The sequence below is a fragment of the Pagrus pagrus genome, assembly GCF_965226575.1.
Source record: "Pagrus pagrus genome assembly, chromosome: 16".
Taxonomy (NCBI): domain Eukaryota; kingdom Metazoa; phylum Chordata; class Actinopteri; order Spariformes; family Sparidae; genus Pagrus; species Pagrus pagrus.
In genome coordinates this window covers 347,501-362,500 of record NC_140200.1, presented here as the reverse complement: position 1 = coordinate 362,500, position 15,000 = coordinate 347,501, and the positions used below count along the sequence as shown (strand labels likewise).

General features: G+C 45.1%; 2 protein-coding genes across 2 annotated transcripts in view; both read right to left on the bottom strand.

Annotated features, from left to right (window-relative positions):
- Window positions 1-8,065, bottom strand: part of LOC311271334 (pleckstrin homology domain-containing family G member 3-like) — a 40,536-nt gene extending 32,471 nt beyond the window's left edge. The window contains exons 1-2 of the mRNA XM_084376948.1: window positions 7,967-8,065; window positions 4,309-4,361 (exon numbers count right to left, since the gene is read on the bottom strand). Of these exons, the coding sequence (XP_084233074.1) occupies window positions 4,309-4,357 (49 nt within the window). The 5' untranslated portion in view covers window positions 4,358-4,361; window positions 7,967-8,065. The remainder of the gene's footprint in view (window positions 1-4,308; window positions 4,362-7,966) is intronic.
- Window positions 8,066-9,792: 1,727 nt separating this feature from the next.
- The window catches only part of LOC311271215 (kunitz-type protease inhibitor 1-like), a 7,053-nt gene continuing 1,845 nt past the window's right edge, over window positions 9,793-15,000 (bottom strand). Inside the window, exons 3-10 of the mRNA XM_084376799.1 lie at window positions 14,992-15,000; window positions 11,453-11,623; window positions 11,329-11,361; window positions 11,095-11,223; window positions 10,956-11,006; window positions 10,695-10,865; window positions 10,473-10,535; window positions 9,793-10,386 (exon numbers count right to left, since the gene is read on the bottom strand). The exon at window positions 14,992-15,000 is cut by the window's right edge and continues 133 nt beyond it. Coding sequence (XP_084232925.1) covers window positions 10,205-10,386; window positions 10,473-10,535; window positions 10,695-10,865; window positions 10,956-11,006; window positions 11,095-11,223; window positions 11,329-11,361; window positions 11,453-11,623; window positions 14,992-15,000 — 809 coding nt within the window. The 3' untranslated portion in view covers window positions 9,793-10,204. The remainder of the gene's footprint in view (window positions 10,387-10,472; window positions 10,536-10,694; window positions 10,866-10,955; window positions 11,007-11,094; window positions 11,224-11,328; window positions 11,362-11,452; window positions 11,624-14,991) is intronic.

Sequence of the window (15,000 nt, the reverse complement as noted above, 5' to 3'; positions counted from 1 at the left end):
CGGCTTCATGCGTACAGTCCAAAACTGTACCATTAATAAACAGCTCCACTGGAACTGTCATGATCAGGCTGCAATTAAAGGACTAAAGGAGTCACTGTTCAGGTCCAATCAGCTGTGTGCACTTTGCTTTAAATGTGGCGTAGAGGTGCATGTTACTCAGGAAATGTAGAGTACGATGAAGTGCAAACAATTATCCACATGTGTGTCACTGAATCTGATTTTCTCATGTTAGTTTTTATCTGTTTTATCTTTCTGTCCTTCATAAAGAACAAACCTGTCTGGACATAAAAGGACCTGCAGCACGTTTAATCAAACAAGAACATTTTGCAGGCTGGTCAGTGACTTTAAAGTAGATAACAGTGAACAGTGAGTGAACAGATCAGGTCTCTGCTGACATGTTGAGTGTCTGTATGATTGTGGCAGTTAAAAAAAGCCCACAGAACCGGCACAGGGGGCGGCCCACCGAGCCAGGATATGACCCAGCAGAGGAGCTGCTCTCCAGTTAAATAAAGGGAGGCCAGTGATGGAGGGATCCAGGGAGGGACAGTAACAGACTCTGTCCCAGCCACAGACACTGTCCGCTTCATACGAGGTACATACTGCAGTACTACTGCACATGGACACAATCAAATACATATATTATACTGTCTGACTGTCTGGGAACACGCTCGCACTGTTGGAGCCACCAGAACATGATCCGTTAGTATTGTACTGAAATCACAGGCTCGGTTTGTCCTGTGAAATCTTAATTAACTTCTCTCAGTACTTGTATGTAAATGCACTTCTGCAGATGAGGAGACTGTCGCTGGACTCCAGAAGGCTTCAGGTGTGTCAGTTTGATGGAAACATGCTGCTTATTTAGTCCATAAAGGATGTGAAGTCAGTGATGTGGTGCTAATAGAAAATATATGTGTAACAGGACCCAGATGCTGCAGTCTCCTCAGCAGCCTGGTCACATTGTGAGTGTTGGCTACAATAAGTCGACGTTATGCACAAATCCTGCTGCGCTAACTGACATTTCTTTTACAGACTTCACAAACTGTCAGAAGACTTTACGCAAAGCACCTGGAGAGACAGACGAGCTGGCAGACGTTAAGATAAAACAATAAAAAAATGAGATTAAACGCCGGACACTCAGGAAACTGGACCTGGAAATCCAGAAACTAGAAAGAGAAGTGAGTATTTCAGTGCACACAGTAACCATAACTGCAATACTGTGTTTGAATATCTGTTGCTTTTGCTCTCTCTATTCCAGGATCCAAGCAACCGAGACACATGAGGACTGCTGAATTAAAAAGAAATTCAACTAGAAAACACTGTGGTGTCCTCCCTGTTTCATGAATGTGAAGAAAATTTAAAAGATAACCACCAATGCTGAACAAAATGCACACACACAGCAAACAGTAACGTTTGACAAGTCTTCATTAGCACAGCAACATAACACGGCCTGAGTAATAATACGACCACTTGAATCAATACAAAGACTGTTGCAATTACAAACAGCCAACAGATTTAAATGAAATGACAACATGTAATATTTTAACGCAGGATAATTCAAATGGTGCAACACACTTAGAAAGACCATGGACACGCTGTAAAACACATCAACTCCTCACAGGACTGACGGTGGAAATACATGTGAAGCACCAGGATTAATGTTAGCCCGGCTGTTAGCCCGGCTGTTAGCCTGGTCTGGAGCAGGCTAGCTGCAGAGAATAAATCACCATAGTAACTGGGCCGGGTTAAGTTTGACCTGCTTTCATGCAACCAACTTGAGGCTGAATTCAGCCAGGATGACCAACATATCCCGGCTTAATCCCTTATCTTGGTTTTGTGTAATATCCCTCAGTGTTAACAAACACACTCCAGTGTAAACAAACAAACACACCAGTGTAAACAAACGTACACACCAGTGTAAACAAACGTTCACACCAGTATAAACAAACACAAACCAGTGTAAACAAACACAAACCAGTGTAAACAAACACACACCAGTGTAAACAAACAAACACACCAGTGTAAACAAACGTTCACACCAGTATAAACAAACACAAACCAGTGTAAACAAACAAACACACCAGTGTAAACAAACGTTCACACCAGTATAGACAAACACAAACCAGTGTAAACAAACACAAACAACACGGCCAGTGTAAACAAACACACACCAGTGTAAACAAACAAACACACCAGTATCAACAAACATACACCAGTGTAAACAAACACACACCAGTATAAACAAACACAAACCAGTGTAAACAAACACACACCAGTGTAAACAAACAAACACAACAGTATCAACAAACATACACCAGTGTAAACAAACACACACCAGTGTAAACAAACACACACCAGTATACAGATGGTTGTTATGTAACACAATTAAAGTCAGCTGGTTTCCACATGACAGTTTGGTCATGTGACCTGAGATTAGCTTCAAGTGACACAAACACGCACACAGACACACACACAGATACACATGGACGATCCAGGTGTGGTGGGTGGAGCCTCTGACTCTATAGACTACACTACCCATAATCCTTGGGGCCGTCATAAACAGACATCACAGTGAAGCTGCAGGGTGACCACCAACCAAACTTCACACAAAAAACACTACATTTAAGCAGCATGTGTCTTCACTGTGTCCTAACTGTCCTACATGAAGCCCTGTGATTGGCTGCTGCAGATACATGAAAGGTCAGTGATTAGCTTATCGGGTCATTGATCAGTTAGACATTCAGCTATTTCTTCACATGAACTCCTGCTGATTCTAAGTAACTAAGCACATTCACTCAAGAACTGTACTTAGGTACCATGTTGACATACTTAACTTTAGTTACTAGTTACTTTACAGATTACTTGCTGCATCAGAGCCAAACACATGTATCATTTACTTTTACTTTTGATACTTCAGTACATTAAATTTCACTTTTACCAAAGTAATATTTCAACACCATATCTTTACTCTTCAGTATGACTTTACAGTACTTTTTACTGCACTGTGCATGTATTCACTGAATACTCCAAATAATTCTACTACATTTATTTGCATTTGTTCAGAATGTGTTCTGCTGTAGAAGCTGTAAAATCCCAGTTTACCTTAAACACAGCTCAAAAAGAGTCTGGAACCAGGTCCGTTCAGGTCCGTGTAGGTCTGTTCAGGTCCGTTCAGGTCCGAGTGTATTGAGTTGTCTGAGTGTGTTCAGGTGTCTGACAGTGTGTACCTGCAGCTCTGTCAGGAGGAGGCGGGACTTAATCCAATTAGCCTCAGTGTGAGTCAGCAGGGAGCGAGACGCCCCCTGCTGACTGTGAAGATGAGTGTGGGAGGCTTCATGTGCAGAGCTGCTGTCACACCCTGATCAATGTGTTTAAATACTGAGCGATTACATGAACAAATACTCGGTGTAGTGAAAGTACCAGACGTCAAACTGCAGCAAAGTAAAGATATGGAGGTAAAATATTATGAACAGTATGAAAGCATCTGAGGTTAAATGTTCTACTTTCTGTTTCTGACAGTTTATACAGGAAGTGATTCACTGAGTGAAGGATGACTGGTTACCACGGTTACACATACACCTGTGTACTCAGTGACATCACAGACGAACTGAGCTAATACTGATTGATCAGGTGTGTCAGCTCACAGAGTTGAACGTCTCGTCAGGTTTCAAACTGACAACCTCAAATCAAACATTTATACTGAAGCTGGAACAACCAATCAGAGAGCCCGAAACATGTGAGGTCAAAAATAACATCAAACTTCAAACAGACAGTGTTTACACTGGACCAGGATGGGGCTAGCTGGTTAGCATGCTAAACACAACACAGTGATGTCATCACAGTAAAACTGCTGCTGATGGTTCCAACCTGAACTCACTAACTGCACCTGGACTTGTTCTGTTAGTCACACACAGTTCAGTCACATCAGGAAGCTGACGCACAACGTCATGTTTCTACAACAGGAAACACAACGACGATGTCAACACTGACTGTCTGTCTGTCTGTCTGACTGCCTGTCTGTCTGTCTGTCTCTCTGACTGTCTGCCTGTCTGTCTGTCTGACTGAAAGAGTTTGACTTCTGATTAGGACGTTGGTTACCATGGCAACAGCAGAAGCTCACATTTCTGTTCATTGACGTCGTCAGGAGGTGTCAGACTCTGATGAGATCAACACGTGAACTGATCGATCAGGTTCATCTGTTACCTAACTGATCATCAATACACTGACGATGTGTTCTCTGTGCTCGTAAAACACAAAACAAGCTGTGCTGAAGACACGAGGAAGAGGAGGAGTCAATGAAGAGCTTCTTACCTTCATCCATGGGGACGTCATCAACGGAGCTGAGAGATCCTTCAGGCATCACACTGTCAGGACACAAGATCAATACTCATCATCAGCTCATCATCAAGACAGTCAGAGGACTTCACATGCTCCATCAATATCATCTGATCATCTGCTGCGTGATACACGATCAATAACACAACACCATCAATAACAACACGGTCAATAACAACACGGTCAATAACACAACACGGTCAATAACACAACACGGTCAATAACAACACGGTCAATAACAACACGGTCAATAACACAACACGGTCAATAACAACACGGTCAATAACAACACGGTCAATAACAACACGGTCAATAACACAACACGGTCAATAACACAACACGGTCAATAACAATACGGTCAATAACACAACACGGTCAATAACACAACACGGTCAATAACAACACGGTCAATAACACAACACGGTCAATAACACAACACGGTCAATAACAATAACAACACGGTCAATAACAACACGGTCAATGGTAAATGGTAAATGGTCTGCATTTATATAGCGCTTTTCCAGTCCTCTCGGACAGCTCAAAGCGCTTTACAATACATGCCACATTCACCCATTCACACACACATTCATACACTGATGCCGGAGGCTGCCATGCAAGGCGCCAGCTGCTCATCAGGAGCAATTTGGGGTTCAGTATCTTGCTCAAGGATGCTTCGACATGTAACTGGGGGGAGCCGGGATTCGAACCAGTGACCTTCCGATCACTAGACGACCCGCTCTACCTCCTGAGCTACAGCCGCAACAACACGGTCAATAACACAACACGGTCAATAACACAACACGGTCAATAACAACACGGTCAATGACAACACGGTCAATGACAATACGGTCAATAACAATACGGTCAATAACACAACACAGTCAGTAACACAACACGGTCAATAACAACACGGTCAATAACACAACACGGTCAATAACAACACGGTCAATGACAATACGGTCAATAACAATACGGTCAATAACACAACACGGTCAATAACACAACATGGTCAGTAACACAACACGGTCAATAACAACACGGTCAATAACACAACACGGTCAATAACAACACGGTCAATAACACAACACGGTCAATAACACAACACCATCAATAACACAACACGGTCAATAACACAACACTGTCAATAACACAACACGGTCAACAGATTCTTCCTCCACACACAAACACACACACACACACACACACACACACACACACACTGTGTGTGTCCTTGTATCACAGGACAGGAGACATTAACAGTCTTTTCGTCCTCTGCAGCTGATGTGAGGAGAAGGTGGTGATGCGTTCAGGGACACTGCAGCTGATGTGAGGTGAAGGTGGTGATGCGTTCAGGGACACTGCAGCTGCTCAGTCAGCACATAGACGTGCTGTCACTGTGACACATCAGAGTTGTGTGTGTCTGCTGATCCGTTCTCTGATTTTCTGCACCTGAACCATCGTCTCCATCAGAACCAAACAATCTGACTGTTTCAGAGACAAACTGGGTTTCTTGACTCGTCAACATGAACGTAAAGAACCCGTTCAGTCACCTGATCCTGTCTGCGCCTGACAGACGACCATGAGGGCAAAACACAAACAAAAGCTTCTGTGACGGCTGAGGTCAGTGCTGAAGAACCGGACTGACCGCCTCTCACACACACACACACACACACACACACACACACACACACACACACACTGGTATCACACCTGACGACCAGGTGTTGACTGAAACGACTCACATCAGTGTACAGATACACAGAAACACTGACTGGTGATGTCATCACAGTCTGTAATACGTGTTGTGTTTATATGTTGGATATTGATCTGATTCATGTTCGTGTGAAACAATCAGACTGGACTTCATACGGTCCTGTTTACTGGTTCTTCTTTATCACCTCTGAGGTCATTTATTGTCCAATCAGCAGGAACCAGCTGACAAACCGAGTCAGGTTCTGACTAATGAGAACAGTCAGGAGAACGTGAGGCTGCAGTTTGTTTCACACCTCATCAGAACATCAGGACGGGTCGCTGAGATAAAGTTTACACAATTAACACAGAGGGAAGAGTGTCAGGATGTTCTGATGAGCAACCAATCAGCTGCAAGTGTCCAGTTAATGAGGTCATCCTCCGACCAGCAGGGGGCGATAGTGGCTGGATGAGAGCAGTCTGCAGTCCCTTTAACGTTAACTAGCATTAGCTCGCTGTGTTAGCCTACTGTGCCGTTACACTTCCTGTCTGCTGCGTTGACATGACGCGTGATATTTAATATTTCATCAACGTCAGAATCAGAATCAGAATTCCTTTATTTGTCCCGCAAATGTGGACATTTCTGAGCCACAGCAGCCAAAGGACAGTGTCACACTAAACAATAATAAAAAGTAAAAAATAAACAATATAATAAGAAGATAAGAAGTAGAATCAACTCATATATACATAGTATTTACAATATGAACAGTGTAAGTATGAACAGTTTGCTATTTTTATTTACAAACAATAAATAACAAATCTGAGTATTAAAAATTGTCCAACTAGTGTCAGCTGTCAGTCACGAACAGGACGAGAACACTTCCTGGTGAAATGCATTGTGGGACAGTTCATTTAGTATTTACACCACAGATGACCTCCCTCATTAGTTTGTTTACTACTCATTTTCTCATAAGCTTACATTCAATCTGACCTGTTTGAAACCGGTGCCGTCGCCTCCTGCTGGACACGAGACAGAACGCAGGTCCGACTCACTCTGACTGTTTCAGATCAATACTCTGATTAATTGCCTGTCGATGGACTGATCAATCAAACTGGCGGGGTTCCAGGTCAGGTTGCCGTGGTAACCACCGCTCTGTGACGTCACTGAGCAGACAACAGTCAGGTTCAGACAGAACAAGCAGCCACAGTTCTCTTCTCTGAAGCATCTTTATTCCTCAGCGAACATCCGTTTAACAATAGCTAATTTAAAGTTCTTCTGCTTTTCATCAAAGTTACACTCATCATTGATCAGAACCATCAGGCTTCTCTGAATCGGTTAAACCCAAGTTTCGGTTCGGCACAACATATTTCAACAGGCAGCTTCTAATCGGAGCAAATCAAAGACAGAGTTCAGGCTTGCTTCCCTCCTCAGCGCTGGCTCGCTGCCGCTGGAAGGGCGTGTTTTGGTGGCGAACGACTGCAGAACAAACCGACCAAAGTTTAAATAAACGAAAAATAAGTGCTGTCTTGTGTCTAACGTTGATGCCGAATTAAACATCGATTCCGTCTGAATGTAACAATCATTAAGTTATGAAACAGGAAGCAGGTCATTTGTCAGACACGCACGCATTCCTTAAATGACAAGTTTTCCTTAAGGAGTTCTGTATCAGAAACCCCACCTACAGTGCAGCCACAGGCGCACAGAACGATCCTTTACGTGTTTGTGACGGTTTGATTTAATGAAACTGAGAAATCAGAACCATCAGAACCATCAGAACCATCAGAACTCAGTGACTTTAAACATGTTGAGGCGGAAAGTGAAGCAGATTAAAACACTTCCGTGTCCACACACACACACACACACACACACACACACACACTTTAAAGTGTGTTTTCTGTCCGTGTTAAAGTGTGCGTGTGTGTGTGTGTGTGTGTCTGAACTCACCTCGTCAACTTGGACTTCAACAGTTTGAATCTTCCGTTCAGTCACAGCAGACCTGCCTGTCTGTGTGTGTGTGTGTGTCTGTGTGTGTCTACCTGTCTGTCTCTGTCTCTGTCTGTCTGCAGCACCGCTGCCGCTGCTGCTACACTCTGCGCATGCGCGTCATTTAAAAGCAGGACGTTGAGGTTGTTCAGTCTCCTGAGAACCAGCAGGGGGCGCTGTGAGAACACAGGACATGAGGCACTGTTGGAATGTAACTGAGTACATTTACTCAAGTACTGTACTTAAGTACAACCCAGGTACTCGAGTATTTTCATTTAATGCACCTTTATACTCCATCACATCTCAAATGTACTTTTTACTCCACTACTTCAGTTACTAGTTACTTTACAGATTACATGCTGCGTCAGAGCTGAATGTGCAGTATGTATTACTCGAGTACTCTTCATGTGGGTTACCTCCACCTTTACCTGAGCAATACTCTGACACCATGGATCAGTTTTCATTAAAGGTATAGTTGGTAATCCTGTTCAGAAACACTTGTTGTACTGGGTGAAACGGTCCCTCCACCCTGACAGTAGTCCAACATCATGTGTTCAGAAGAAGGACTGGAATAAATCAGCCCTCTGTGGCAGCTGCAGGCCTGTAAAGACTGACCAATCCCTGCCTCTCGGTCCGAGTTGAAGGAACCAATCAGATGCCTTCATGTCTCGTCCTGCCTGCACCCCCCCTCTGTCCCCCCCTCCTCCCTGCGCGCACTCATCACGTGTCACGTGTTGCCGGATATATTCAGTACGCTGCATATGGAGTTAGCAGGAGATCCACTCCAGGTCAGAAGGTGGCGGTAATGCACCTAACAGCTGTTTGCCAACAGCCATAAAACAGCAGAAGAAGAAGAGTTAGCGCAGTTAGCAGGAGAGAACAGTGGCAGAGGAAATGCAGCTACAGTAGCTCCAGAAGTGATGCAGAGCTGCTGTCTTCCTGTTGGACAGGTAATTATTTGTTTTGCTTCGGGGGGATTTGTTATTTTCATGAGATATGTAACGTTAGCCAACTTAGCTACTTGTGTAGCTCGTATTAGCCCAATGCTAACGGCTCTCCTCTGCCCTGCTGACGGACTGTCTGATGCGCGTTCAAGTTTGTGGGGGCGGGGCTTTGGACGGAGCACTGACGGGAGGGGGAGAAGGGGGCGGAGCTTAGAGGAGGATCTTGCTAGCTCTCCAACATTACCAACTACACCTTTAATTGCTTGATTATATGTGAATATTTAATGTACATTTAAAGGTGCACTCTCGTGTTTTTGTCCACTGGAGGGCAGCAGAGCTCCACAGTCAGCTGACACACTGACAGTCACATGATTTAATGTAAAGTGTGAATAAATTATTCATTAGTTTTATCACTTTAATAATAAAAACATGTTTATGTATAAATCTGCATTAACTGATTTATTTCATTTGTTCACTTTGACTCAAAACTTCACATGAAACTTTAGTTGTAATAAAATCAAACACTTTAATTAACCTAAAGCTGTGAAGTAATATGTGTGCGTGTGTGTGTGTGTGCGTGTGTGTGTGTGTGTGTGTGCGTGTGTGTGACTGACACAGACTCAGTCAGTAAACATGAAACCAGTTTGAAGCTGCTGACTCATCAGACGAGTTGCAGCCTGTCAGAAACATGCGACGCCTCGACAGCTTCTTCACTCTTTAACCTGAAAATCAAACTGTTGATCAAACATCCACTAAACTCACCGATCACTCTGTCTGATAATAAATCGAGTTAAAGTTCTGGTTCTGGTTCCTGGGTCGTCACAGACGCTTCAGAACACCGTGTTGTGTTTGTATCAGAGACTTTATTAACAAACTGAAGATTAAAAACATTTTGATATTAACGACCTGAGATGATTCAAACGACACACACTTCATATTTACAGCTGGAAACAAACACACACTTCATAAATAATTCAACACAATGAAACCCAACACACTGTAACAGCATGCTCACACACTGCTGATATGAATATGAAGACTCGAGACTTTTCATCAAATAAAACTCAACTTGGCTTGTTTCATTTACACTTCGGCCAACAGGGAGAAGCACCGACAACAATCCTCAACACCGGTGAGGACGAGGAGGAGACATCTTCAGCTCCTGGACCACAGGAAGCTGAGAGACACTGCACAGGAATAAACCAACATGTCAGACAGCAGCTGGCCACGATGTCATGCAGGTGTGGTGATGATGTCATATGGGTTTGGTGGTGCGGTTGTAAACGAGCGTGTCCTGCTCCGACAGCGTCACGTGGGCGGGGCCTGTGGCGACGGGCCTATGGGAGCGCTCCTTCCTGGACTTGAGGAAGCAGTAGGTGAGGATCGCCAGCAGAGCCAAGATGGCCACAGACAGGAGGACAGCCAGAGCTATGTTACCTGAGGAGGGACAGTGAGGTCACTTCCTGTCGGCCATCTTGTGTGTGAAATGTAAATAAAGTTCAGTGTGAAGGTGAAGTTCTCACCTGAGTCGCTCTCTTCTTCAGTCTCATAACGATCAAACAGCCCTTTGAAATACACACTGTTCTCTACACACACGCACGCACGCACGCACACACACACACACACACACACACACGGGTCACGCTCTGTTTGAGCTACATGAACTTCTTTGTGTCTTTGAGTAGAAACATGGAGTCTGTGTGTGTGTGTGTGTGTGTGTGTGTGTGTGTGAGTGTGTGTGGTACCAGTGACTCCGCGACACGCCTCGCTGCACGTCTCCTGGTCCTCGAAGTTGTTTGCGTTGGCCTCACAGCCGCCGAAGGTGAAGGTGAAGCACTTCCCGTTCATGGGGTCGTAGTACCAGCGGGTGAAGCCGGCCCGACACGGTCCGGTGTGGGGGGGCTCGGCACACCGAGCTGGGGGGGGGGTGAAATCATTGTTAGCATGTAGCACGTTAGCATCCAGAGCCAACAGGTGCTCAGAGATGAAGAGATTTAACAGCTGACCTTTCTTCTGGTTCACATCGATGTTCAACAGGCGGGTGAAGGTCTGATTCACTGAGGAGGAGGAAGAGGAAGGTCACTGCTGGAGGATGTGTGTGTGTGTGTGTGTGTGCATGTGTATGTGTGTGTGTGTGTGTATTACGGTTGGTGCAGTGGACCTCATCCGACCCGTCGCTGCAGTGCTTCACGCCGTCACACTCCAGACTTCTGTCCACACAGCAGCCGTTATCACAGATCAGCTGAGCAGGACCACACGCCGCGTCACACTCCTCTGAACACACACACACACACACACACACACACACACACGTTTGTTCCTTACATCCTACACATTACTTTACTGAGCTAATATGAAGAGGTGCATTATGGGACTGACCACCAGCAGGCAGGCTGCTCCTCTCCGTCGACACTGTGGACAAAAAGACAACAACATCATCTGTAGAGACACAACAGGAGTGCGTGTGTGTGTGTGTGTGTGTGTGTGTGTGTGTGTGTGTGACCTGTGACTCCGCTGCAGGCAGACACACACTCGTTCTTGGACAGGAAGTTGTTGTTGTTTGGTTTACAGCCTCCGAACACAAACTGCTCACAGTCGCCCGTCTCGGCTTCGTAACGCCAGCGAGGAAAGGCGGCGCGACACGGGCCGACCTTCACCGCAGCCCGACAGAACACTGAGAGAGAGGAGGCGGTCAGGACCAGAACCACGGGTCACACAGACAACAGACTCGGCTAAGAGCTCCCAACACGTTTGTATAAAGACATTTCATAAAAATCATTTTAACACTGAGTCGGAACTTGATGTGTGATGTCATCACCTCGTTCTGTCTGAGAATATTAACCAGAAAAACATCTGAGCGATCAATAAACCGATCAGCTGATCGATGGCTGCAGCTCGTTCAGATGACGAAGGCTTCAGTGACAGCAGCCGGTGCTGATGAAGCTTCTAGTCTCATATAATATGATAATAATGTGATGACAGAGCAGAAATATACAGTACAATTATATTAAATTATTGAAAATTAAAGTATAATTACTTCAGTTACAGACGACTCAAACAGTCAACATCACAAATCTAAACAATAACTTATTAATTAATAATAAAACATTTAACTGAATTAAATGTAAATTTAACACTGACAGTAAATAACTGGTCACATTTTGTAACTCAACGTTAAAGATTCATTAAATGTGACGTGTTGATTTTATATTTATTCAGTTTCAGCGTGTGTGTCAGGCTGCACACACACACACACACACACACACACACACACTGAGTGTGACTGGATTAAATATGATCACAACATCAGTGTGGACATTATTCTCCCACAATGCACTGCACACAGAGAAGAGACATAACAGGAAACAGAACAGAGTCTGAACACATGTAATGGACAGTACCGACCGTACACACTGTACTGCCAACAGTACACACTGTGCTGCCAACAGTACACACTACTGCCAAACAGTACACACTGTACTGCTAACAGTACACACTGTACTGCCAACAGTACACACTGTGCTGCCAACAGTACACACTACTGCCAAACAGTACACACTGTACTGCTAACAGTACACACTGTACTGCCAACAGTACACACTACTGCCAAACAGTACACACTGTGCTGCCAACAGTACACACTACTGCCAAACAGTACACACTGTACTGCTAACAGTACACACTGTACTGCCAACAGTACACACTACTGCCAAACAGTACACACTGTACTGCCAACAGTACACACTGTGCTGCCAACAGTACACAATGTACTGCTAACAGTACCGACAGTACACACTGTACTGCCAACAGTACACACTACTGCCAACAGTACACACTGTGCTGCCAACAGTACACACTGTACTGCTAACAGTACACACTGTACTGCTAACAGTACCGACAGTACACACTGTACTGCCAACAGTACCGACAGTACACACTGTACTGCTAACAGTACCGACAGTACACACTGTACTGCCAACAGTACCGACAGTACACACTGTACTGCCAACAGTACACACTGTACTGCTAACAGTACACACTGTACTGCCAACAGTACACACTGTACTGCTAACAGTACACACTGTACTGCCAACAGTACACACTGTACTGCTAACAGTACCGACAGTACACACTGTACTGCCAACAGTACCGACAGTACACACTGTACTGCTAACAGTACCGACAGTACACACTGTACTGCCAACAGTACTGACAGTACACACTGTGCTGCCAACAGTACACACTGTACTGCTAACAGTACACACTGTGCTGCCAACAGTACACACTGTACTGCTAACAGTACCGACAGTACACACTGTACTGCCAACAGTACCGACAGTACACACTGTACTGCCAACAGTACACACTGTACTGCTAACAGTACACACTGTGCTGCTAACACTACACACTGTACTGCTAACAGTACACACTGTACTGCCAACAGTACCGACAGTACACACTGTACTGCCAACAGTACCGACAGTACACACTGTACTGCCAACAGTACACACTGTGCTGCTAACAGTACACACTGTTCTGCCAACAGTACACACTGTACTGCCAACAGTACACACTGTGCTGCCAACAGTACACACTGTACTGCTAACAGTACCGACAGCACACACTGTGCTGCCAACAGTACCGACAGTACACACTGTACTGCCAACAGTACCGACAGTACACACTGTACTGCCAACAGTACACACTGTGCTGCTAACAGTATACACTGTACTGCCAACAGTACACACTGTACTGCTAACAGTACACACTGTGCTGCCAACAGTACACACTGTACTGCTAACAGTACCGACAGCACACACTGTGCTGCCAACAGTACACACTGTACTGCCAACAGTACACACTGTGCTGCTAACAGTACACACTGTACTGCCAACAGTACACACTGTACTGCTAACAGTACACACTGTGCTGCCAACAGTACACACTGTACTGCTAACAGTACCGACAGCACACACTGTGCTGCCAACAGTACACACTGTACTGCTAACAGTACACACTGTGCTGCCAACAGTACACGCTGTACTGCTAACAGTACACACTGTACTGCTAACAGTACCGACAGTACACACTGTACTGCCAACAGTACCGACAGTACACACTGTACTGCCAACAGTACCAACAGTACACACTGTACTGCCAACAGTATCGACAGTACACACTGTACTGCCAACAGTACACACTGTACTGCTAACAGTACACACTGTGCTGCTAACAGTACACACTGTACTGCTAACAGTACCGACAGTACACACTGTACTGCCAACAGTACCGACAGTACACACTGTGCTGCCAACAGTTCACACTGTACTGCCAACAGTACACACTGTACTGCCAACAGTACCGACAGTACACACTGTACTGCCAACAGTACACACTGTACTGCTAACAGTACCGACAGTACACACTGTACTGCTAACAGTACCGACAGTACACACTGTACTGCCAACAGTACACACTGTACTGCCAACAGTACCGACAGTACACACTGTACTGCCAACAGTACACACTGTACTGCTAACAGTACCGACAGTACACACTGTACTGCTAACAGTACCGACAGTACACACTGTACTGCCAACAGTACCGACAGTACACACTGTGCTGCCAACAGTTCACACTGTACTGCCAACAGTACACACTGTACTGCCAACAGTACCGACAGTACACACTGTACTGCTAACAGTACCGACAGTACACACTGTACTGCCAACGGTACTCCTCTGTCTTCATACACATTAACCCACAGCACAGGGTGTGTCTGGTAAACATGGTAACGCAGTATTCACAGACGGTCACATGTTGCTCAACAGATTTACAACCTGAAACTGACATGAGGCCTCAGGGTGTGTGTGTGTGTGTGTGTGTGTGTGTGTGTGTGTGTGTGGCAGGTATTCCAGTCGGACCGGTCTGAGTGGATCTGGATCATCAGTGAGAAACACTGAACACAAACACTCCACTGACTCTGTTCTATCTGATCAATAACCGTCAACAACGTGGACTACGTTTCCCATGAGCACTCACAGCTGGACT